The sequence below is a fragment of the Populus trichocarpa genome, chromosome 16 (assembly GCF_000002775.5).
Source record: "Populus trichocarpa isolate Nisqually-1 chromosome 16, P.trichocarpa_v4.1, whole genome shotgun sequence".
NCBI lineage: Eukaryota > Viridiplantae > Streptophyta > Magnoliopsida > Malpighiales > Salicaceae > Populus > Populus trichocarpa.
The window spans coordinates 9980387-10005200 of NC_037300.2; the positions used below are offsets into that span (position 1 = coordinate 9980387).

Sequence of the window (24814 nt, forward strand, 5' to 3'; positions counted from 1 at the left end):
TACCTTTTCTCTCATGAGACTTCCCAACATGGCCTTAACTGCAGACGCTGTCGTCATAAATTCTGAAACACATGGCAATAGTGATACTCATCTCATTGCCTTCAATGCTAGTTCTCAACTTCCCCTGAAACTAACACCCTTGAATTTTCCTTCCTGGCGTGCTCAATTAATGTCCTTGCTCATAGGCTACAACCTACAAGGATATATTGATGGAACCATTATTTGTCCATCACAAACATTACATAATCCAACTACTAGATCATCTTCTGCAGGTAATTCAAATCCTGCTTTCTGGTGCTGGTTTCGGCAAGATAACTTGCTCCTTCATGCAATCCTTGCATCTGTTTCAGAACCAATTATGCCACTAATCACCACTTCTACCACTGCTCGTAATGCATGGGTAAAAATACAATGATTGTATGCAAACTGATCACGCACGCGTGTCATGCAACTCAAGGAAGAATTGACCCTTATACAAAGAGGAAACCAGCCAGTTTCAGATTATCTCAACATTGTCAAAAGACTAGTTGATGAACTCACTGTCATTGATACTCCTATCTGTATAGATGACATTACGTTATATATTCTCAATGGGATAGGGGAAGAATTTCACGATATAGCAACCACAATATGAACCAGAGAAACATCCCTCACATTTAAAGAACTCCATGATGTATTAATAGTCATGAAAATTATCTCAAACGTATTGATGCTTCCAACTTCAGATTGGTAGCTAATGTCAATGCAACTCAACACAACCGATATTTCAAACCAGCACGATCTTCAAATCCTCCTGCTGGTTACTACAAATCAAACCAACGCATATACGTTTCCAGAGACAAATCCAGTCACCCTCCACTGATTTGTCAACTATGTGACACCAAAGGGCACTCAGCTAAGACATGTCGCAAGGTATCACGGTTGAAATCTGCAAATTGTGCAGCTACAAATGACACACAGGAGAAAAAATGGCTCATGGACTCAGCAGCCTCCCATCACATTAACTCTGATCTTACAAACCTCTCAATCCACTCTGAATACGATGGAACAGATGAAGTAGTCATTGGTGATGGCTCAGGTTTGAAAGTAACACATGTCGGCTCTATGTCATTGAGCTCATTGTCAAAATCTTTTCATCTGCATAATACTCTATGTGTTCCCAACATCCACAAGAATTTAGTCTCTGTTCATAACTTTACCAGCTCCAATAATGTCTACATAGAATTTCATCCTTTTAATTTTCTTGTGAAGGATCGGAACACAGGGACAACAATACTTCACGATGATTGCCAGGATGGTGTCTATCCACTGCCATAGCTTTACCTCCTACTGGTCACTACAGATCCAACCAACGTTGGTGCATGAAACAACTGAACGTAAATAATGCATTCCTCCATGGATCACTACAAGATGTTTACATGATTCAGCCCCCAGGCTTTGTAAACTCCACCGTACCCACACACATCTGCAAACTACACAAATCCATCTATGGCTTAAAATAGGCACCAAGTGCCTGGTATGACAAACTCAGCTCCTTTCTTCTGACACTGGGATTCTAGCAATCAAAGTCCGACCCTTCCTTGTTCATCTACTCAAAGAATGATATCATCTTATTTCTGCTGGTATATGTTGATAATGTGCTACTCATAGGTAATGATTCACAGGTTATGTCAGATATAATACGTCAACTTGGTGTCCAAGTCTCCTTAAAGGATCTTGGTGACCTGCACTATTTTATTAGGGTTGAAGTGCAGCAAACTCGCGAGGGGATCTTCTTATCTCAATAAAAATACATCCGAGACCTCCTCAAGAGAGCTAACATGGAAGGGGCTAGACCTATTCACACTCCACTTTCCACCAAACCAACACTTCAACTCAATGATGGTCACCCTCCTGCAGACCAGAAACAATACAAAAGTGTCATAGGAGCCTTACAGTACCTACCCATCACCCGACCTGATATCGTTTTTGCTGTAAATAAACTTGCTCAATTCATGCACCAATCCAGTCAACTTCATTGGACTTCAGCAAAACGAGTGTTTCGGTATCTCAAAGGCACAATCACTCATGGGATATCATTAACACCCTCTGTCAATCCTTATCTCTCCGGATACTCAGATGAAGATTGGGGTACTAATCCAGACAACATACACTCTACCTCTGCCTATCTCATAGTTTTTAGGAACTGCCCAATCTCATGGAGCATAAGGAAACAACATTTAGTCGCCAGATCTTGCACAGAAGCTGAATATAGGGCCCTAGCCTCAGCAACTTCAGAACGCATATGGATTCGCACGTTACTCCATGCACTGGGAATCAAGACGTCCAAACGTCCTAGCATTTATTGTGATAACATTGGTGCTACTTAACTAACTCAAAATCCAGTCATGCACTCTCGCATGAAACACATTGCTATTGACCTGCATTTTGTTCACGATCTGGTAAAGAAAGGTGTTTTAGACGTCTCCCATGTCAGTACACATGACCAACTTGCTGACTTCCTCACTAAACCTCTTCCTCGTACCAAGTTCCAGACGATGGTTAACAAGATAGGCTTAATCATCAGCCTGCCTATCTTAAGGGAGCGTGTTAAGGATTATCTACAACACAAATGATAATCATCCGCTGCAGATAAATAAACTCACGTATGTTGTATACCTATCCTCTGAGGACTCCTTGTCAATATATAACTTCAGTTGAAACAAACTTCTAGTCATTGTATTTATATTACATGCAACTTGTACGTTACCTTATAAAAGGAGTTCATGTCAATAAAGAAATTATGTTCAGCAAAATTCTATAGAACATTCCGCTCAATGTTGTTTTTGACAAAATGTCTTTTTAATTTGGTTTTTTTTATTTAACGACAATTGTTTCCCTTTTTTTTATTACCATGCGTATTCGAACCAGCATGCGCGCACGGGTCCTGAAGTTAACGACCATGTAAGTCTCCAGTAGCCTTGAGATTTGTGGAACTTAAACTGGTGATCTCTAGGAAGCAAATCTAGAACCTGACCAGTTGAGCTACACCCCTCAAATTTATTTCCTGTCTTTTTAGTTTTACTAAAAGAGGATGAGAAATATAAGATCCAATATTAACATTTCATTGGAGCTTGTCTTAGGAATGCAAAGATACTCAATCTTGCTGTAACGGATCATCTCACGGTGTGATATGAGTTTTATATCTTTTGGCAATTATGATTATAACAGACTGAAACAAACTTCTATAATTCTTTATTATGCCTAAAAATCTTGGTCTTGTCATTCAAATATATTAGCTATTGATGGCTTTGAGGTTAGATGCAAAAGCAAAGTTGCTAGAAACCCGCTCAAGTGACTTGCATGCTTGGACAAGATTATAAGAAAGACAATTGCCTATTGTCCTATAAAGTCATTCTCTGCATCACCTATCATCTTAAATTCTGAAAGGCATAATCATTTGAGTTCGTTAGAACTATGTTGTGGATTAAGATGGTGTCGGAAATGCTAAGAATGTGTTATTGGTCTTTCATCAGTCACTCAATTTATAACTCAGTATCTCTTTGGATACCTCCCATCATGTATCTGCACCAAGAAGGAGAGGTTTACTCACGACAACATTGTACCAAGTCTAGCTTAAGTGTGATTAAGAATTCAAAGGCAGTTATAACTGTATGAAAATTGGGAGTAGGAGAAGCTAACTATCAACATATGAATATAATGATGATGTAACAATGATATTGGAAAAATAAAGATAAAACATAGGAATAAATGGAGAACACTACTAGAAAATTGATAAATACAAACAGAAATACCGAGAGAATGTTTTCATCGGTAAATTACAGTGAATTTTACCGATGAAAATATTCTCTCGGTATATACCGAGGGAGTTACAGTGGGAAAAAAAGATTTAAAAAAAACCAAAAAGTACGATGACGTGTCATTTATACCAACGGAATTACCGATGGTTTTAATACCATCGGTAAATTCATCGGTAAATTGTTCACATCTCCTTAACATTGTTCATCATGTCAATTACAAATGGAATCATCGACAGAATTGTTTGTCGGTATTTTCCAGAGAACTTTGAAATTGTTCATTTCTCAATTGAACTGTTAATTACTGTTCTTTACAGATGAAATCATCGACGGATTGAAAAGTCGTTGATGCTATTTTGGAGGGTTTTTGAATTTTTTTATTAAATTGAATATTTAAATTAAATATTTCAGACAAAATCACTAACCGATTGAAAAGTCGTCGATGATATTTGATGGTTTCTGAAATTTTTTTATTAAATTGAAAATTTAAATTAAATATTACAGATGGAATCACTGAAGAAATGGTTAAAAATATTATTATTTAATTATCCGTTGGTAAAATTGTCGGTAAAATACCCCAATAAAAAAGACTAGAATCTCTCATTCATAATAGACAGACCTCGTTTTCTTCTTCTTTTTCTTCTTCCTCCTTCTCTTATATAAAAAACATCAACATCCCTTTCTTTTTCTTCTCTTCTCTCGTCAACTCCTTCTCTTCTCCTTCACGCACAAGTATGTCTTCTTCTCTTTTCTTCTTTTCTTTTCTTGATTTTTTTAATTTACATACTTTATGAATTTGTTTTTTTTTCTTCTCAGCTTCACTCGCAACTACATTAAGGTAAGATTTTTCTTTTTTTCTTCTTTTTTGTATTTTTTTTCATTATATTTATTTTTTTATTTTATTTTTAAATTTTTCTGTTCTTAATAATTATATGAATGTTGTTGTAGGATTATTGTTTTCATGTGAGATCAATTTTTAGTTGATTTATTTATAGGATTTTTAAATAGATTTTCATTATTTAATTATTGTTCTAGTTTTTTTAAATAGATTTTTAAAAAATATATTTTTAAATAATCACCGACGGAATTGCATACGGTATTTTTATTGGTTATATGACAAGCTTCCCGAGGGAAGTACCGACGGAATAAAGCGGGTAAAGTTTCTTTACTATTGACGAACTTACCGACAGAAAAAAATTACCAACAAATAATTCACCGACAGAGCATTTCCGTCTATGATCCCGTTGGTAAATTAATTACCAACAGAATAATAGTACAAATACTGACAAAAAATTCTGTGGGTAAATATAAGAATTCTGGTAGTGGAACTTGAAGAATATAAAGAGAAGGGAACTTAGTGGATAACAAAGCTAATGAAAAAGCATTCTTATCTCCTGTAAAAACAATTGATACCAATTGGATTGCTATTCTCTTCTTAAACCTATATATCATTATAATGGCAGTAAATATGAATAAATCTACACTATATGCTAAATTCTATCAATGTTGTTAGTATGAAATGATGTAGGAAGATTTTTAGAGAAAATTATATATTTTCTTAGTTATACTCATATTTAGTTTAGTAAAATATTTTCCTTTATGGTATTTTTATTTTATTTTCTATTTATTTTAGGAAATCAACTATTGTGATTGACAATTTTATTTTATCTATTTGGTTTAAGAATCATTATAATAATTCTATAATTATTTATTAGTATGTTTTGCTACTTCAAGGTAAACTTAGGACTAGCTGGTATAAAAAACTTAGGACTAATATAAGTAAGGTTGTTTAACTTATATATCAACATACTACTTGAAAGAGAAAATATTTAGTAATAAAATTCTGAATTATGATTTGTATGTGGTGACTTTATTCAATGTAATTTTGTGTTGTTTGTGCTTATTGTCTTTCTTGTATTGTTTTTATCTGTATTTGCAGGTATTAGAGCCAAACAATTCCTAGTGGTTAGTTGTTATATTATTTATTTTAATGATAATTATGTTGATAATGATAGCATAAACAATGACAGTAATGGTAGAGATGATGTCATCAATAATATCCTCAAGTTGGAGATTGAGTGCAAAAAGAACATGAAAGGTGATTAACAAAAAAAAAAATTATTAATTTAGACTATATATGTTGATCCATTTTATTACAAATTTACTATTATCATAAAGGTAAACTCATTCGAGAATTATATGGATATAACACATGTTGATGAAGGAAGTTTGATATTTGCTGCAATACATTACTCTATAAAACAGTGGATGAGAAATAATTTGACAATTGTAGTTAACATCTAAGATTATTATACATAAAAAAACAAAGAAGGGAAAAGAAAGTCTTTAGACATTCATGAGATTGAGACAAAATTACTTTGAACTTGGAGATGAGATCTTTCCAACTTGGATAGATCGATGCAAAAGGATTTTGAGGGGAAATTAATTAATTAATTAATGAATTTTATTCATAAATAATCTAGAAAAATATTTTCTTTTATGATGTTTTTTTTTTCTATTTAGTTTAGGAATCTTTATAATAACTCCACAATTATTTATCAAGATCTTTTTTATTTCAAGATAAACATAAAATTAGTATAAATAAAGTTATTTAACTTGTATTTCAAAGAAGAAAATATTTAATAACCAAATATCAAATTAAAATTTTTATGTGGTGATCTATTCAGCAGAATTCTATGTTGCCAATATTTATTGTCTATTGTTTTCCTCTGGCCTCTACATCAGAAAGCCAGACTTGTGTATTATAGCAATCAGAACACAAATATCTTCTCTTCGGAACTTCTTGCTTTCTATTTGAAGTTCTTGCCCTCGTATGTCTGGCCAAATTGCCAGTTTTTAGGGGTAACATGCCATGAAGTCGAGTCCCTGTCATCGCTTGCACTAACACGGAAGGATAGCGACTCTCCAAGCAAAATAGCACTGGTTTTCCAAGTTGTCCCCCAATCTCGTTCCATTTGCGTCCACTTGAGCTTGTCATCTCCCTTCACTTGAACACCAACAACATCTCCAGCTCCCCCTACATTCCACACAATGACCTGATAGAACCAAGGATTCCCCAATATAGTGAATCGAATACCTCCTTGCTTCTGGCATGGAACCCTGCAGGGAAAATGAACGCATTTAATTAAGAAACTCAACCCTTTTAAATTGTAATTGCCAAATGGGAAATGATTGAAAAGTCATGTGTGACCTGCGATATTGGATTGGAATAATGCCGGCCTCGTACTCAGCAAGCTGGCTAAATACAGGCTTGGCTACATCGAAATGCTCACGTGGCACATTGCACCAGCCTCCATTGTCATTTGGGAGAGATGGATTTGGTGGGCAATGGTCAGTTGCAGTGACAATGAGAGATGGCTGCCCTAGCTTGCACCATTGAGGGTTGTCAGCGCACTTGATTTCGAAACAAGCACCACAGGCCTGTCCATTTTTGAACAGAACACTGCTCAGTGCAGCTGTATTCATGCCATATCCTTGGCCCGCAACATCTTTGTAATTGCATGCTCCCCCTGTACAAAAAACGTTAGTCCAGGAACAGTGAAAATAATCTACTAGTAGTTACAATTAATATCGTCAGATGCGCGAGGACTCGATGTTCTTTGTTTCTTTTTTACAATGTATTTGTAATGAAAATATAGAAAAATGTTCTCATCATACTGCTCTTGGCAGGAAGCCTCGCAATATTGAATGGAATTTTAGCTAACGAAAAGACCATATTGGAAGTTGGATTTGGTCGTTTTGTAAGGTGAGCAGGATCATCGATCACTTGTGAAGGGTAAAAAAAAAATAGGGAAAAAAGGAAAAGAAGGCATCGATACCGAATGTTCCTGAGCCGCCTTCATAGAAAGTTGCATGAGCTTCCTTCCATGGGCTTGGCTGGAACTTTGGTTTATTCCTTTTGGGAATTTCAATGTCGTGGGCTAGTCGTCCAATTGCATGGTGAATGGCTTGTTTCCCTGAGAGGGAAGGTTTCGATTTTGCCAGGCAATTAGGAAAGGCAATGGCTAAAAGCAGCAATGTTGATAACATAGGTTTCAAAGGCGATGCCATTATATATGCTGGCGTTAACAATCTGATAAAGAAAACAAGTTGGCACAGCCTTCGTTATATAATTTCTCTCGAGAGAGATATGTTAAAGATGTTATGCTATATCCTTGGTGGGGCAACAGGTATATATAGTCCTAGATTTTGCAAGTCTGTTGTACCTAACTATATAGGTTAGGAAATATTAGAGAGCATCCAAAGGAATGATGAGGCCGCTAGGAGAGGCATGGCATTCGCTCTGTGCCTTCCCCTTTTTAGAAGCATATATGAACTGTTCTTATAACATTCCTGTTTTCCTGCTTGCCATTGTTGAGCACAGGCTTTAATTTTCCCTCCCAGCCTGATTCAAGTACCATGCACCCATGTTTAGGAAGTAACACCGCAGAAAAAAAGTGGGATAACGGCTAGGGAATTACCGATTCTGTCAACATCTTTTTTCCTCTGGCAATGGCAGCGGAATTAACCACCACAACATCATGTTGGAAAAGTTGGCTTTAGACATGATTTTTATCTACATTTAAAGTCTAATTAAAAATAAATCCATCCATTTTGGTTAAAAATTTGATAGAAAATATTCTCAATATGATTCTATAACATGAAATATCATAATATCTAAACCCAATTTTAGATGAATTAAAAATTAATCTTGAAGTTGGCATAATATAAAATTTTAATCATAAAACTTTGTTCCAAATTAGAAAAATAGGAACTCCGTTTTTTTTTTTATTAATGTGGGTGTCCAGGCTAACTTGCGCATACCTCGACTAATCTCACGAGCCCTGAAGTTAATGACTATGCTTTCAGTGGTCCTGAGGTTTGTGAGACTCGAACTGGTTACCTCCAAGGGACAAACCTAGGACCTGACCAGTTGAACAACACCCCTCATGTTAAATAGAAACACTTCTTCTTTCCATGGCATGTGTGTAGTTTTGCCCATATTGAAAAAATAAAAATTCTTGTTTTCTTGTGTGTGTTGGGTCTTTGTCTCACATAAAAAAAAAAAAAAACTCTTTTTTTCTTTAAAAACCTTATATAAAGATGTTTTTGTTGGTTTATATATTGTGCTTATATGTTTGTCCATTTTATTGTTAGTTGTTTATAGTTTATAACTTGTTATTTGATAAAAATTTAGATTTAATTAATAATCATTTTCAATTAAATAAATTTAGTTTTATTTATTAAATAGATTAAACTTTCTTTGATTAAATCTAACAAAATTAATCGGTATACATTATTATTATTATCTGTTATTATCTGATGATCTTATCCTGCTTTTAACATTAGCATCATGTAGAGAGGAAATAAAAGTCTCTATATGTCAAAGATGAATCGTTCCATTAATAACTCATGACATAAAATAGAAAGAACAAATGGGTGCAGTTTTTGTCTATGAAATTAAAAAAAATAAGATTGGTGTCAGTCGCAGATCAACTATTTGAGACATGGTAAGCTATCTAAAGACCTACGACATAAGATAGAGGTGAGGCGAAGAGCTTCTAGCTTCATATACTTCCAAGACACTCTTTATTGACGCTTTTTTGATGGAATCTTTTTACATTGTCTCAGAGAAGAATAAGCTACAAAAGCACTAGAAGAAACACACTCGGGGATCTGTGGAGCGCACCAATCGGGTCCTAAACTTCACTTTTGAATCAAAATAATAGGGTATTACTAGCTTACAATGGTGAAAGACTACATAAACTATGTTAAAAGATGCCAAAGTTGTCTATTGTATGCTAATTTGATCTACTTGACACCCGAGCCTTTACACCCAACAATTGCTTCTTGGCCCTTTGATGCTTGGGGACTTAATGTGGTAAGACCATTGTCGAGAAGCTTTGTGGGGGCATCTTTACATATTAACCGCAACAAATTACTTCTCAAAGTAGGCAGAAGCTACAACATTAAAAGAGATCAAGAAAGAGATCGTTGTAAACTTTATTCAGACAAACATCATCTACTGTTATAGGGTACCGAGATATATCATAACTAATAGTGGAAATGAGTTCTACAATACAACCATGAACAAGTTGTGTGTACAGTTCGGTTTAAAACAACATAACTTTTCTATGTACAATGCTCCGGCTAATGGCTTGGCAGAAGTTTTTAACAAGACCTTATATAATATTCTTAAGAAGGTGGTGAATTGCTTGAAGAAGGATTGATATGATAGAATTGGAGAAGCGTTATGGGCTTATTGTACTACATTCTGGACATTGACTCAAGTCACTCCATATTCCTTGATATACGGGGTTGAAGTTGTTTTTCTACTAGAATGTCAAATTCCATCTCTAAGAATTGTAATCCAAGAAGGACTCTCCAATGAAGATAATGTCCATCTACACCTCGAAGCACTTTGAAGCTTTAGATGAAAAGCGTCTTTAGGCACAACAACGATTAGAATGTTATCAAGCATGACTTTACAGAGCTTTCAACAAAAAGATGCGACTGCGCTCATTCGAAGAAGGAGATCTTGTATTGGCAATACGGCGCCCAATAATAATGTCAAAACACATGGGCAATAAGTTCTTCTCCAAATGGGATGGTCCTTATGTGGTTCAAGAAGTCTATACCAATAGAGCTTACAAAATTGTCAATGAGAATGGATTGAGGATTAGGCCTATCAACGACAAATTCTTTGAAAGATACTATGCTTGAAATCTGATGTAGCTCCTGACCCACACGAGCTAAAATTGTGAAAGGCAAAAAAAAAACAAAAAAAAAAAACAATGTTATGACATGATCCTTTATCCACAAAGGTATGTAGGCAACTTGGAACTCGTTCCTAGTATAGTCATGCAAAAAAAAAAACTCATTGACAAAAAAAATCATTTGAATTACGTTGTGACTTGATCCTTGATTGTTTGCATGGAAAAAAAAGGAATAAATAAACCTCAAAACACAATCATAATATGAAAATCCAGATAATAAGACACAAATGAAAGCAAAATATAAATTTTATTAATAGAAACATAACGTATATATTCTTAACATAAAGTTATAAGATAGTATTGCCAAAAACTAAAAACTATTCTAAAGCATGAGAATCCATAAGCATATTATGGCTTTCAGTTATGTCCTTCTAACTCCTTTTATTTGATTTCTAATAATTCTTTTATAACAGGTCACGAACTCAAAGAAAGCATTTTCATGATGGCAGAGAGAATGTCTGGAAATGCCACAAATCTGATAGTGCCTCTTCTGATCTTCACAACAACAGCAACTCCGAGAATAAGACTCATTGGCAGCCTTTTACAACTCAAAATCCTGGCTTTGATGAATAGTACAAGAAGCAAGGGATAGTGACACCATCAGATTGGGATACCTTTGTGGAAGTTCTTATAACACCCTAGCCTGCTGCTTTTAGAATCAATTCAAGTAGCCAATTTTGTGAAGATATAAAATCGCAGCTTGAGAATGACTTTATGAATTCTTTTAAAGTAGAGACCACTTATGGTGATGAAGTGGAGGCTATCAGACCATTGCCTTGGTACCCTAATAATCTTGCTTGGCATTCAAATTTTTCCCGGATGCAGCAAAGGAAGAACTAAACCCTTGAGAGGTTCCATGAGTTCTTAAAGCTAGAAAATGAAACCGGAAACATCACCAGACAGGAGGCTGTCAACATGGTACCGCCGCTCTTCCTTGATGTACATCGGGATCATTTCGTACTTGATCATATGTGTGCTGCACCAGGTTCAAAAACATTCCAGTTGCTGGATGTTAATACCAATCAACAAATTAAACCAGGATCACTACCTGATGAAATGGTTATAGCTAATGATCTGATGTCTAGAGATGTAATCTTCTTATCTACCAAACAAAAAAAGTGCACTGCTAACTTGATAGTCACAAATAATGAAGCCCAACACTTACCTGGGTGCCCCTCAGACAAAAATAGCCCTAAAAGCTTCTGAAATGGAATTCGAACCATAAATTAGTCAACTTCTTTATGATCGAGTGTTATGTGATGTTCCCTGTAGTGAAGATGGTACCCTCCGCAAGGCTCTAGATATGTGGAGGAAATGGAATCCAGGAATGGGCAATGGGTCTGTTGTACTTGTAGACGTCTCCAGGGAACTTCCTGAACTTGTTTTTCGGCCTAGTGTCAGAAAATGGAAGGCAAAAGCTACAGTGCCCCAACCAAAAAGGACCTTGAGCAAGAGAATGGTGAAAGTGAGAATTCTGAAGATGGGCTTTAACCAATGGAGAACGCTTCCACTAAAGATTTAATTGAGGAAGTTTCTGATCTCCACCTGGAACGCTTTATGAGGATAGTGCCTCATGATCAGAACAGCGGGGCTTTTTTTTTCATTGCTGCCGCTCCTGCTCCAAAGACCAAAACCAAAGAAATCAGATTTCTGCTGACAACGTGTGCTTGGTTTCATTTGCATGTGGCTTTCTGCTGATAACTCTACAAACTTTTGAGAAAGGAATTGTTTTGGAAAAGCGGTCATGTTCACTAATTGAAGCTCCTGAAGTTTTCAGAGGAGATCATCTACGTTCAGATAACACGAAGAAGCTATCAGTTGAGACTGCCTGCCTGCAGTTGAAGTCATTAAATTCCAAAAGCTCCATACAAATAATTGAAATCCCGGAATTATGTTTACCTAAATGCTAGAAAAAAAATGAAAAAGAGCTATGCATGCCTGCTAGGAGTGGTGGAGGCTTTACTGACAGTAATGCTCTTTTATAGCCACCCTAGGAATTCTTTCCCGATTTCTTCTTTTGTGCACATAAGGTCAACCCCACTCTTCACCAATACATTCACCTGAAAGACTTCTATCTATACGGGAATCAGGATTATTAAAACCAAACAGAATGATCGCAACTTATTGAATGGAAATAATATGGCTGATTCATTTGAGAAGCAGCAACCTGTTGGTGCTAAGGAAGAAGAGACTGACGCGCGCCTGCTAAGATTGGTTGCCTAGCTTATTGGAGGCCGAACTGTCTGTAAAAAAAAAAAGAAGGGACAACTGTGGTTTTTATAGCCACTTACTCTGATGAGTGGATTCATGCCTGATTAGAAGAATCAAAAGCCTGTGAACTTTTTCCCAGTTGAAGAAAATTTTCCCAGTTCAATTAAGTAAAGTCAGCTACCACTACTGGAAATTTTTTTCTCTCCGTCTCAATAATTCATTCACGTTGGACAATTCATTCAGGAAAGAAAGTCAATTAAGCTAAGTTGCTTACGTAAAGAAGTTATTTTGCTCTCTAGAAAATTCATTCAGGAAAAGGTTGGAATTAACAGAGGATGGAGGGCACGGTTCCCAAAACAAGGAGAAAACGGAGTTACAACTTTTAATGTCATATCTTACCATCCGTTAATCGGAATCATGAATTGATAACGCCGTTCAATTCACAATAACTACTTCAAATAAAAAAAGTTTCATGAGCAGTTAAAGTTGCTAATTACTATTCATACACGTGGACAAATTTTATTTGGTCTGTAAAATATGTATTTGTTTTAAATGAGATATTCTATCATTTGATTTAATAAATTTTCAATTTTAATAATTATATTTTATTTTCATAATAAAATATATACATATATTGTTAAAATTTTGTATGATTAAATCAAATTTTAGTTTAAAAAATATATTCAAATTATAAAACTCTCACAACTATATTTTTGAGACATGCCTACTTATTTTTAAGTGAGGTGAATATTTCAAAAAAGGTATTTGTAGAAAAATTTCTACCAATGAAATTTTACCATGTTGTATTTTTATTTTATTTTTACATGAAAATATAAGATAAAATAAAAATGAAATAAATTACATGGAAAATTAAACGAGTCTTCATATATTTCTTGACCAATAAAAGGTTGGCACTTAAAATGAGATATTCAAGATATCTCTTGTCATAAATGCAAGATCTCATCAATAAAAATCAACCAATAAAACCATGTCATGTGACATTGAAAAAAAACTTGTGAGCCCCTATAAGCCTCTATAAATAGAGGGTCTCAATCTAGAGAAAAAAAGAGAGAATTCTCGGAGATATAAATTTTTTTCAAGATAAGTTCTTCAAGCAAGGAAGCTCTCTCTTCACGCAAGGAAGCTCTCTCAAAAGTTCTCAACCCTCCTTCATCTATGCTTGAAGTCTACAAAAAATAAGTTTTGTTGAATCAAGTCTAAACGCCTCATAAAAGTTCTTCAACAACACTTTGAAGACAAATCAAAAGTACTCTTCAAAGCATGAAATCTTGCTTAACAATACATGTCCAAATTTACATTCTTGCAAAGCATAAATCTTGGCTTAATTTCTCAAATAAATCAAGTCACCATATATTAAATCCAGAAAAGAATCAAAGGATTGTTTAATTCTTTTAAAAGAATACTTCAGATAGAGATTGTACCTGATTATATATTTAATAAAATCATATATTTGTACATGTGTGCTTGTCTGATTTCAGGTGCTCAAAATTGTGTCTACAATATCATCTAGCAACATGTCATGATCTCTTAAATATTAGAAAAGTCATTAGTAGTTTGACTTAACCTTTTAATGAATGGTTTATCAGTGTAATTAGTATCATTTCATCAATAATATTTTGATTTAACATTAAAACATGAAGCATGTCTATGAAGCTCTCTCTTCACGCAAGGAAACTCTCTCAAAAGTTCTCAACCCTCCTTCATCTATGCTTGAAGTCTACAAAAAATAAGTTTTGTTGAATCAAGCCTAAACATCTCATAAAAGTTCTTCAACAACACTTTGAAGACAAATCAAAAGTACTCTTCAAAGCATCAAATCTTGCTTAACAATACACGCCCAAATTCACATTCTTGCAAAGCACAAATCTTGGCTTGATTACTCAAAAAAATCAAGTCACCATATATCAAATCCAAAAACGAATAAGAGGATTGTCTAATTCTTTTAAAAGAATACTTCAAATAGAGATTGTACCTGATTATATATTTAATAAAATCATATATTTGTACATGTGTGCTTGTCGGATTTCAGGTGCTCAATATTGTGTCTACAATATCATCTAGCAACATGTCATGATCCCTTAAATATTACAAAAGTCATTAGTAGTTTGACTTAACCTTTTAGTGAATGGTTTTTCAGTGTAATTAATATCCTTTCATCAATAATATTTTGATTTAACATTAAAACATGAAGCATGTCTATCATAGTAAATCATGTTTATTCTTTACATAATAGTCATTGATTGTTTGAAAAAAATTTGAATTTTTTTTCAAATCTCATTTCATCATAGCCAAGGATTTCTTAGTCAATGCTATTTGAGAATAAATTGAATATTTTTTCTAATTCACCTAGGATGATGAATTCTCTCTTGATCACTCAAGTACCTTCATATAATTCATGTTATATCCAATGTGTAAATCCCAAGAAAAACCAAGGCTGGATTAAATTAAAGAAAATAAACTAAACTAAAAAGAAGTGGGGGCAAGAACGAATACACTTAAAGAAAATGGAGCCTAAATGCAAATAAGAATAATTATAGAGCATAAATACTCCTATTCTCACCAAAACAGATGTATAGCTACGTAAAGAAAGAAAAGATGGAGTTTTTATATCTATTTTTTTTACAAATCAAGAGAGAAACACCAAAATTTCAAGAACCTATCCCAGATTGAGGGTTATAGGTAAAATAAACCCTGGTGGGAAAGGGATTAACAAGAAAAATTGAACAAGAAGAGAAGAGGGGAGGGTCGGCTGTCATTAGAAAGAAAAGGAGGGATCGAAGCCTTGATTCGCACCAGGTAAGATATTATAAACCTGGTCTTATGAGTCATTTCAAGTCGATTATGAATTGATGCCTAGATGTAAATTTATATATTGAGTTCTTAGACTTGAATTGAGGGGGGAAAAAGTAAGAGTTGTTAAAGTAAAGAACTTCGTGTGTTGTGTGTAAATGGAAAGGTGATGAATCTGGACAGTTTCGTCTCTTGACCTTCAAAGAGATTTTGGGTAGGAGAATGAAGGAATTAGGATCAAGTTCCTTCATAGAAATTGTAGTTTTGGATGTTTACTAACTAATGAAATTGGTCTTGCTCAATTTGGAGTCATAGAACTCTAGTTATGGGTCACCAACCGAGACTGGGTCATTACAGACCCTATAGGGTAGTAGGTCTGGTTCATTAATGAACAATTTTGACTGTCTTAGAGGCAGAACTGGGTTCTCCTCAAAACATAGAACTTGTAGCCTCATGTCTTACCTTTCCAACGCCATAAATTTCACTTGAATCGGAGTTCTATAACTCCAGATATAGTTAAAACTCTGAGGAGAGGTCAGACAGTAATAGTTCAAAAACAAGACAGTAACAGTTCGATGTCTAGACAGTAACAGTTCGATGTCTAGACAGTAACAGTTCGATGTCTAGACAGTAACAGTTCGATGTCTAGACAGTAACAGTTGGATAGTAACAGTTCGATGTCTAGACAGTAACGGTTAAAAAACAAGACAGTAACAGTTCGATGTCTAGACAGTAACAGTTGGACAGTAACAGTTCAATGTCAAGACAGTAACGGTTCAAAAACAAGACAGTAACAGTTCGATGTCTAGACAGTAACAGTTGGACAGTAACAGTTCAATGTCTAGACAGTAACGGTTCAAAAACAAGACAGTAACAGTTCAATGTCTAGACAGTAACGGTTCAAAAACAAGACAGTAACAGTTCAATGTCTAGGAAGTAACAGTTCAATGTCTAGACAGTAACGGTTCAAAAATAAGACAGTAACAGTTCAAAAATGGACAGTAACAGTTGGACAGTAACAGTCTAAGTGTTTGTTAATGAGCGATTTTGACTATCTTAGAGGCAGAACTGGGTTCTTCTCAAAACATAGAACTTGTAGCCTCATGTCTTACCTTTCCAACACCATAAATTTTGCTTGAATCGGAGTTCTATAACTCCAGATATAGTTAAAAATCTGAGGAAAGGTCAGACAGTAACAGTTCAAAAATGGACAGTAACAGTTGGACAGTAATAGTCCAAGTGTTTGTTAATGAGCGATTTTGACTATCTTAGAGGCAGAACTGGGTTCTTCTCAAAACATAGAACTTGTAGCCTCATGTCTTACCTTTCCAACGCCATAAATTTTGCTTGAATCGGAGTTCTATAACTCCAGATATAGTTAAAAATCTGAGGAGAGGTCAGACAGTAACAGTTCAAAAACAAGACAGTAACAGTTGGACAGTGATAGTCCAAATATAAAGAAAGGAATAATAACTAGGATTGGACAAAGAATGACAATAATAATGAGTGAAATGAGAAAAACATAAAGTACTAAGAAATGACTGAAAAAAAAAAGACTTATTGGTTGTTGATATGGTTATTATAAAACATATCCTTGAGTGAGGAAAATTTATGAGATAAACATGTGATTTGCAGGAGGAACCACAGACGTGGTGCAACAGCAGCAGCAGGGGAGCACGAGTAGAGCTTCTATTGCAGGTAGGTGATTCACACCTATGCTTTCTAGTTAAGTTCCATGATTTAATATATTTTTGATGTGAAATGTGAATTACTGAATGTATGTGTATTCAAGGTGAAAAGTTGTTATGTGAATTGCCAAGTGATGAAATTATCACTAACAAAGGAAATATAAGAAGTGTGATTTGAGGCATAAACTAGCATACATTGAGTGTATATTAGGATCCCGGGTAAGGGGATCACCATGTATTGTCTAGCATACATTGAGTGTATGTTAGGATCCCGGGTAAGGGGATCACCCTGTATTGGCTAGCATACATTTAGTGTATGTTAGGATCCCGGGTAAGGGGATCGTCACGAATGGACTAGCATACATTTAGTGTATGTTAGGATCCCGGGTAAGGGGATCACCCTGTATTGGCTAGCATACATTTAGTGTATGTTAGGATCCCGGGTAAGGGGATCACCATGTATTGTCTAGCATACATTGAGTGTATGTTAGGATCCCGGGTAAGGGGATCTCCACGTATTGGCTAACATACATTTAGTGTATGTTAGGATCCCGGGTAAGGGGATCGTCACGAATGGACTAGCATACATTTAGTGTATGTTAGGATCCCGGGTAAGGGGATCTCAACATATTGGCTAACATACATTCAGTGTATGTTAGGATCCCGGGTAAGGGGATCACCATGTATTGGCCAGCATACATTTAGTGTATGTTAGGATCCCGGGTAAAGGAATCACCTTATATCGACTCATATGGGGTGGTGATGACGATACCAGTGAAAGTGGTATCGGTAATGTGATAAGCAAAAGTAATCACGTTGATCTTATAAGGTCTGGAATGAAGGTTGATAGTGGCAGAGGGAACGGTTATTAATAGTTTGAATAAGGAAGAGATTTTAAATAAATAAAAAACTAGAAGGGAGAAGTAAATGAAATATGAATGCATGTTACATTGTTGAAATTATTAGATATTCATATTTTTATATTTATTGTGATATTCACCTTGCAATAATATGTATTTTGTTTTAGGATCATCGCATGCACGACAGGAGTAGATCCTAGCTTATGTTCCCTTTTTGAAATCTAGGTTCTAGGGAGTATACCCTTGTATTTTGTAAACATGAAAATGTTTGTATAACTTAATTTGTATAATAAATGTTTAAACTTGATTGGATGAATTTAACGCTGTAGTTTATATAACCATATTTCATGTCTATGTATCTATATTTATTTAAATTATCCATCCATAATGATATTTTTGTTATATAATGCATATCATAAATATTATGATTGATAGGTGTGAGTATAATTGTGGAATTGAAACCCAGGATGATTGGGTCAGGATTTAAGTTATGAGATGCGAACTGTTAGGAGTGTAAACATGTTACATGTCGGTAACTTGAGACCTTCCGGTATAGGGGGGACTCCGTCGAAATTCCAGTAGATGTTAATACGAAGACCATGAATACGTATATACAAAAAAAAATTAACTACTTTGTTTTTCTATTGACATGAAATTGTTGTTTTATCCCAGAAATGGGGGATGTTACACAATGTCTACCCTTTCGTTACCTCGATTAAGATTACATGTAATATGATCAAAGCATAACATTCTCTATATAAAATGACTTAGTGATCTCAAGTCTAAGGATCATTTACACAACCGTCACGTGAGTCTTTCCATAGACATGGATGATCATGCAGGTCAATTCAGTGTACATGTCTTATGACAAATACTTACATATTAATTTTAGGTACCCCTTATACCTTAACTTATGAGAACAGCTGCTTCCTTTCATAAAAGAAATAATATAATATATATCAATTTTTACAGCTCTAATGAATGTCCTGTATATAAGAAAGCATCGATCATGAACATTTTGGGAATAATGCTTTGATGCAATAGGAATCTCATAATTATAACAACTTTAAAATTTTCTTTGTAAAGCATTTTTGTCTCATGAACTTTATATTTACTATAGATTCATTAATTTAATATTATATGAATATTAACAATATCTAAATGGTGTGGGGGAATCACTATTCCCCCACACCTAAATCATTGTGGATTACAACAGTAATCCACGGTGCTTATTCCTTTTTTTTTTTTTTTGCATTTTTTCATTTTTTCCCCAACTTTCCCTCTCTTTTTTTTCTTTTTTTTTCATTAAATTTTTTTTAAAAAAATTATCTTTGTTTGTTTTAATTTTTAAATATTGAGCTGATTAAAAATTTCGCTTTGTAATTTTTTTCCTTTAAAATACTGTGGATCGCTACAGTGTTTTCCCACATAGTTTTTCTATTTTATTTTTTTATTTTTTCAAAATTATATTTGTTAATTTTTTTTATATTGAGCTAATTGAGAATTTAGTTTTGTAATTTTTTCCTTTAAAACATTGTTGATTGCTACAGTGTTTCTCCGCATGGTTTTTTTTTGTTTTTGTTTTTTTATGATTTTATCCGAAATTATCTTTTTTTTATTTTATTTTTTAATATTGAGCTGGTTAAAAATTACAGTTACAATATGTGAGGAAAGCACTGTAACTTTCCTCGCAAATTACTGTGGATTGCTACAGTGTTTTTTCTCATATGGTTTTTTTTTTCTGTTTTGTTATGTTTTTTACTAAAATTGTCTTTGTCAATTTTATTTTTTAAATATTAAGCTGGTTAAGAATTGCAATTACAAGTAAATACAAGTTTTCCTCACAAAATACTATGGATTGATACAGTTTTTCCTCACATGGTTTTTTTCCAGTTTCTTTTGTGTTTTCTTTTTTTGTAATATTTTTTTCTAAAATTTTCTTCGTCAATTTTATTTTTTTTTAATATTGAGTTGGTTAAAATTTAACTTTGTAATAAAACTTAATTATGTGGGGAAAGTACTGTAGCTTTCTTCACAAAACATTGTTGAAAATTACAATTACAAGTCATTACAAATAAGGTTAAATCATATGGGGAAGCACTGTAGCTTTCATCATAAAACACTATGAATTGCTACAGTGTTTCCAACATGATTTTTTTCTTTTTTTTTGTGTTTTTTGTTTAAAATTGTTTTTCCTAAAATTGTCTCTGTCGATTTGATTTTTTTAATATTGAGCTGATTAAGAATTTAGCTTTATAATTTTTTTCTTTAAAACACTATGAATTATTGCAATGTTTTCCCATATGATTTTTTTATTATTTTTTCCAAAATTATGTTTGTCCATTTTTTTTTAATATTAAGTTGGTTAAGAATTATAATTACAATAAAGCTAAATCATATGGGAAAAGCGTTGTAGTTTTTCTCACAAAACACTATGGATTGCTACAGTATTTCTCTAAATGGTTTTTTATTTTATTTTATTGGGGAATTCACTGTAGTTTTCCTCACAAAACATTGTCAATTGCTACAACGTTTTTCCTCATAGGTTTTTTTCCTTTCAAAATTATCTTTGTTGGTTTTTTTTAATATTAAATTGGTAGAGAATTTAGCTTTGTAATTATTTTTGCTTTTTATTAACAGAAAAACTAAATCATGTGACGAAAGCACTGTATCTTTCCTCCCAAAATACTATGGATTGCTACAAATCATTTTGTTCAGTCTCTAAGTTTTGATCACCAACACAACTTTTTTTTCCGTCATGAAATATTCGCTCCATCATACCTTTAGTTTCTATTACTTATCTAGCGCTGATTCACAATTATAACACTATTAAATATATTTTTTTATAAGCCAACGGCAACGCGCGGTAATGCATCTCGTTAAATATAAATTAAATCTTTATTAATAATAAATATATATTTACATAAATAAAATAATATAATATATAATTAACTAATTAACTACATAACATATTAAACTAACAATACCTGCATCACTCATGGAAGCGTTGCAAGTTTCGAACACCTAACATGATTTGATAGCATGTGTCGAAGATCACAATGTTCCCTCGACTCATTTTGTTATAAAAGAAGCGGCAATGTTTGGTTTGGTAATTGGCGGTTTGGTTATGAAAAAATTGTATCTGTACTTGGGAACTCCATGAAAATTGTAAATTATTAACGGAATTTTCTATTACCAAATGTCACACTATGAGTTTTCAATTGCTTGTTTAAGTTGGAGAGGCATGGTTCCCAGAACCGGAAAGAACACACAACAAGGGAAAATGAATAGCCAAAAGGTCCTACGGATCCATGCGTGGATTAGTAACTGAGGCCAAGTTGAAGTCCAAGGACAGCGTGGAAGAGAAAGAGGGTCATTATCCCACTGCCCAAGATTCCATGAATATTTCGCAATCCAGGATTCCCCTGCATCATGCATTTATATGGATTAAAGTGAGAATCCAATATTTGGCATGAACACCAAGAACAGATAATAAGTTCATGATATGCCGCTATAAACTGTCACTCCCTTTTTCTATTTTCAGAATTATTGTCACAACATTTCTCAGTATCAGTTAGGACTTAAAGAACTTGGGTATTTTTACCTCGAATAGTGCTGGTAAAATGGTTTGCATGGTCAAGAGAGCAAGGCCAATCAAACCTGTGACAGCATGAGGACTGCAAACAAAATAATGGAATTCAGATGATAAACAAAATTTAAGGTATCAATTCTCCAAGGAAAGAAACAGTGTACTGTATTTGGATAGGGGGAAACAGATTGCCATATAATTTAAGATCACCTCTCAAAAATAGTTTTGTCTGAAGTCAGTAAAGATGTTATTCCACCAGTTGCTCCAAGAGCGAAAAAGAAAAACATCCCACCAAGAAGCTTTGGATGCAAGTCTTTGGCCTTGGCCTTCTCCTCCTGTAGGGATCATAAACAATTCAGTTATCAATTATAAGAGGAAAACAATCAAAAGTCTTAGTCACTCAAGTAAATGTTGTGCAATAACATCTTACCACATCATCAGAAAACCGGATTCGAAATCCAAGATACGTTCCATAACCACCCATGGCAAAGAGCACAACAGCCTAAGTAATATATTACAAGTGAAGAAAAGATACTCAAATAAGGTAAACAAAAGATTAATCCTTTGTATGAGCTTGAGGAACAATGGAAAAGGGACGAATTATATACCATGTTTCCAGGATGACCCCAATGCACGAGCCAGTCAGGAAGATTCAATGACTTGACAATCTCAACAAAAGGCCCAAAAAGAGACCTTACAGTCGCAGCTGTTACTCAGATAATCAACCTCTAGTCAATACCCAAAGTTAAAAATGACACAAATATAGAAATGAATTTATTATGATTCGAGAATAATTAACTAGAGGCCTAATGATGCAGCATGAGCTAGTGTCAGTCAGTGCTATGTATAGAAGAAGCCTAGGAATGGTGGAGTAAAGCAAGAAGGACCTAAAATCAAACACTGTCAGTTAGATGAGAAGTTCTTGGATCCATGAGAACCTTGGGGTGCATATAAATTCCATTTTAAGGAGATGCAGTGCTTGCTTGAACATATGAGATTGATTGTGGAAATGGAAGCAAAGCACTCCCGCTCCGCTCCCTAATTGATCAGCATAAAAAAATTAATGAAAGCTGAGGCAAAGAAGATGAAAAAAGACACCTTCTAGGGGTCTAAGCTCCAATACCACACTGGGCAGAAGTGAAGTTTCTATTGAATTTAATCATATACTCTTACCTGGATTACCAGTTGAAGTTCTAACCTATATTTACACTTAATTTCCTAACCTAAGTTGTTTTGTCTTTCCCTCAATAAAGTCATTGAAGCATCTGTGAGTCATGAGAGAATGCAAACACTAGTGCTCTCAGTCTTGGCAATTTAATGTATCGAAAATTACTCACCAGGCATCAGTTTAACTGGTATGACTAAAGAAACATTAAGCATCATTTTCAATCTTAAGAATTCAACCAAAAGAAGGTCAACTTTTCATTGCCATGATTTATGATCTCAAACCCACTCAAGTTGTAGGAAAATCCAGTCCAGAATTCAGCTCAAGAAGGAACTCCACCCTTAATTCCTCACAATAACTGATATATGGAATAGATTCTGAAACCATCACTGCTCTTTTTTCCTTTGAACAGAAACTGTCACTGCTCTTACTGGCATTGTTCCGAAATCAAATAAAATTAACTCGAGAACGCCCACTACCTGAAGTCAAGTGCACTAGCTCAATCCCATGATCTAGTTTTGGGCTTAGTATAAAGAAGATTGAATCCTATAAATACAAAAAGACTGGTTCATAGAGTACTATATGTGAACTACCTCATTATGCTAAGCATGATCTAAATGTGTATGCAGAATGAATCACATGCAACCCTGTTACGATCAAATTGTCGCAATCTATATATAGATATCAATAGAACCAAACAAATCTCACCAAGAAATACTAACATGTATATGATAGTGATGGTGGTAGTAGTAGAGTGTTAATTTTACCTCCAGGGAGAGCAGCTGTAAATAGCAGAGGCAGAGGAATGAAAGAGTACAAAAGGGTCATTTTTGGCTTGTCCATAAGTTCTACTTCTTCACTCTCATCAACAGCTTCAATGAACTCCCTCTTCTTTTCAAAACACGAATAAAAGTATCTTATTTTTCTCGTAGAGCCAGACAACGTAGATTGTAAAGGGTCATGAGTTGGGACCCTAAGGAAAGATGCAGAGGTATTTGGAAATGAAGAGGAAGAGAGAAGAAGAGAAGAATTCTTGAGAAGAAGAGAGGAGAAGGAAGCATTAAGTATCAAAGCCATTTTTGTGAAGAGAGTGAGAGTTAAGAGCAACACGAGAGTGTCTTTCGACACCAGTGGAGGATGTTCTTGGTGGAAGGAAGAGAGTAGGAGGAGAACTGAGGTGAAGAGGCAGGAGGAGGGAGTTGGGAAAAGATAAAAGAGGAGTGAAAGTGGCGATTGGCAAGAAAGGTGAGGCTTTAGACACGACTTTGCATTGAAGGACCCTTTGCTCGTGGTCGCCATAAGCTATCCTTTGGATTTTTGAGTCGCACCAACATGCAACTACTCCATTCACAAAAATACGAAAAAAAGAAAAATGCCCTTCCTATTGGTGTCTTGCAAATCGTAATTAATTAGCAAGAGAAAATTAGTGAAAAAAAGAAGAAGGAAAAAGATGAAATCAAGAATTTTAAACAATTAAATATTGTAATTTATTTTAATAATTATTTGATTGTATTTATATATATATTAATTTGTTGACTGTGATCATACATCTTATCAATAATTTTTTTTTTATTTCTGACATTTCTTATATTAACTTCTTTAATATTTTTTGTCTTATATGTGTGTAGAACTATTACTAGATGCTGCATATTAATCATTAGCTTTTTTTTAATATTTATTTTTTTTTTATTAAAACTTTTTTTATAATTTTCTTTTTATCATTACCGTATATCATTTAATAGAAAAAAAATTGGTTAACCCTTTTGTTTTTGTTATTTTTTTTATCATCATTATACATCCCTTAAAAAAAAACTTATTACTGTAAATCTATATTTGATTATGTAATTTAAACTTTAATTCTATAATTTAATAACCTTAATTTATTCTTCAAATCTTCACAATTTGAAGATTTTTTTT

At 34.1% G+C, this 24814-nt stretch overlaps 2 protein-coding genes and 1 pseudogene across 2 annotated transcripts; 1 reads left to right on the top strand and 2 right to left on the bottom strand.

Annotated features, from left to right (window-relative positions):
* Positions 1–6479: 6479 nt before the first annotated feature.
* LOC7468803 (expansin-A4) lies at positions 6480–7868 on the bottom strand. The gene is made up of 3 exons (XM_002323466.4): positions 7637–7868; positions 7009–7327; positions 6480–6917 (listed from the first exon to the last, which is right to left on the bottom strand). Exons 1-3 carry the CDS (start codon positions 7866–7868, stop codon positions 6608–6610), a joined length of 861 nt encoding a protein of 286 aa, XP_002323502.4. The 3' UTR covers positions 6480–6607.
* Positions 7869–10304: 2436 nt separating this feature from the next.
* LOC112324552 (uncharacterized) lies at positions 10305–12271 on the top strand (annotated as a pseudogene).
* A 9038-nt stretch (positions 12272–21309) lies between these two features.
* LOC7486514 (uncharacterized) lies at positions 21310–24161 on the bottom strand. The gene is made up of 6 exons (XM_002323467.4): positions 23665–24161; positions 22341–22438; positions 22163–22234; positions 21943–22067; positions 21748–21820; positions 21310–21568 (listed from the first exon to the last, which is right to left on the bottom strand). The coding sequence occupies exons 1-6, from the start codon at positions 23972–23974 to the stop codon at positions 21464–21466; spliced, it is 783 nt and encodes a 260-aa protein (XP_002323503.3). The 5' UTR covers positions 23975–24161; the 3' UTR covers positions 21310–21463.
* Positions 24162–24814: the final 653 nt, after the last annotated feature.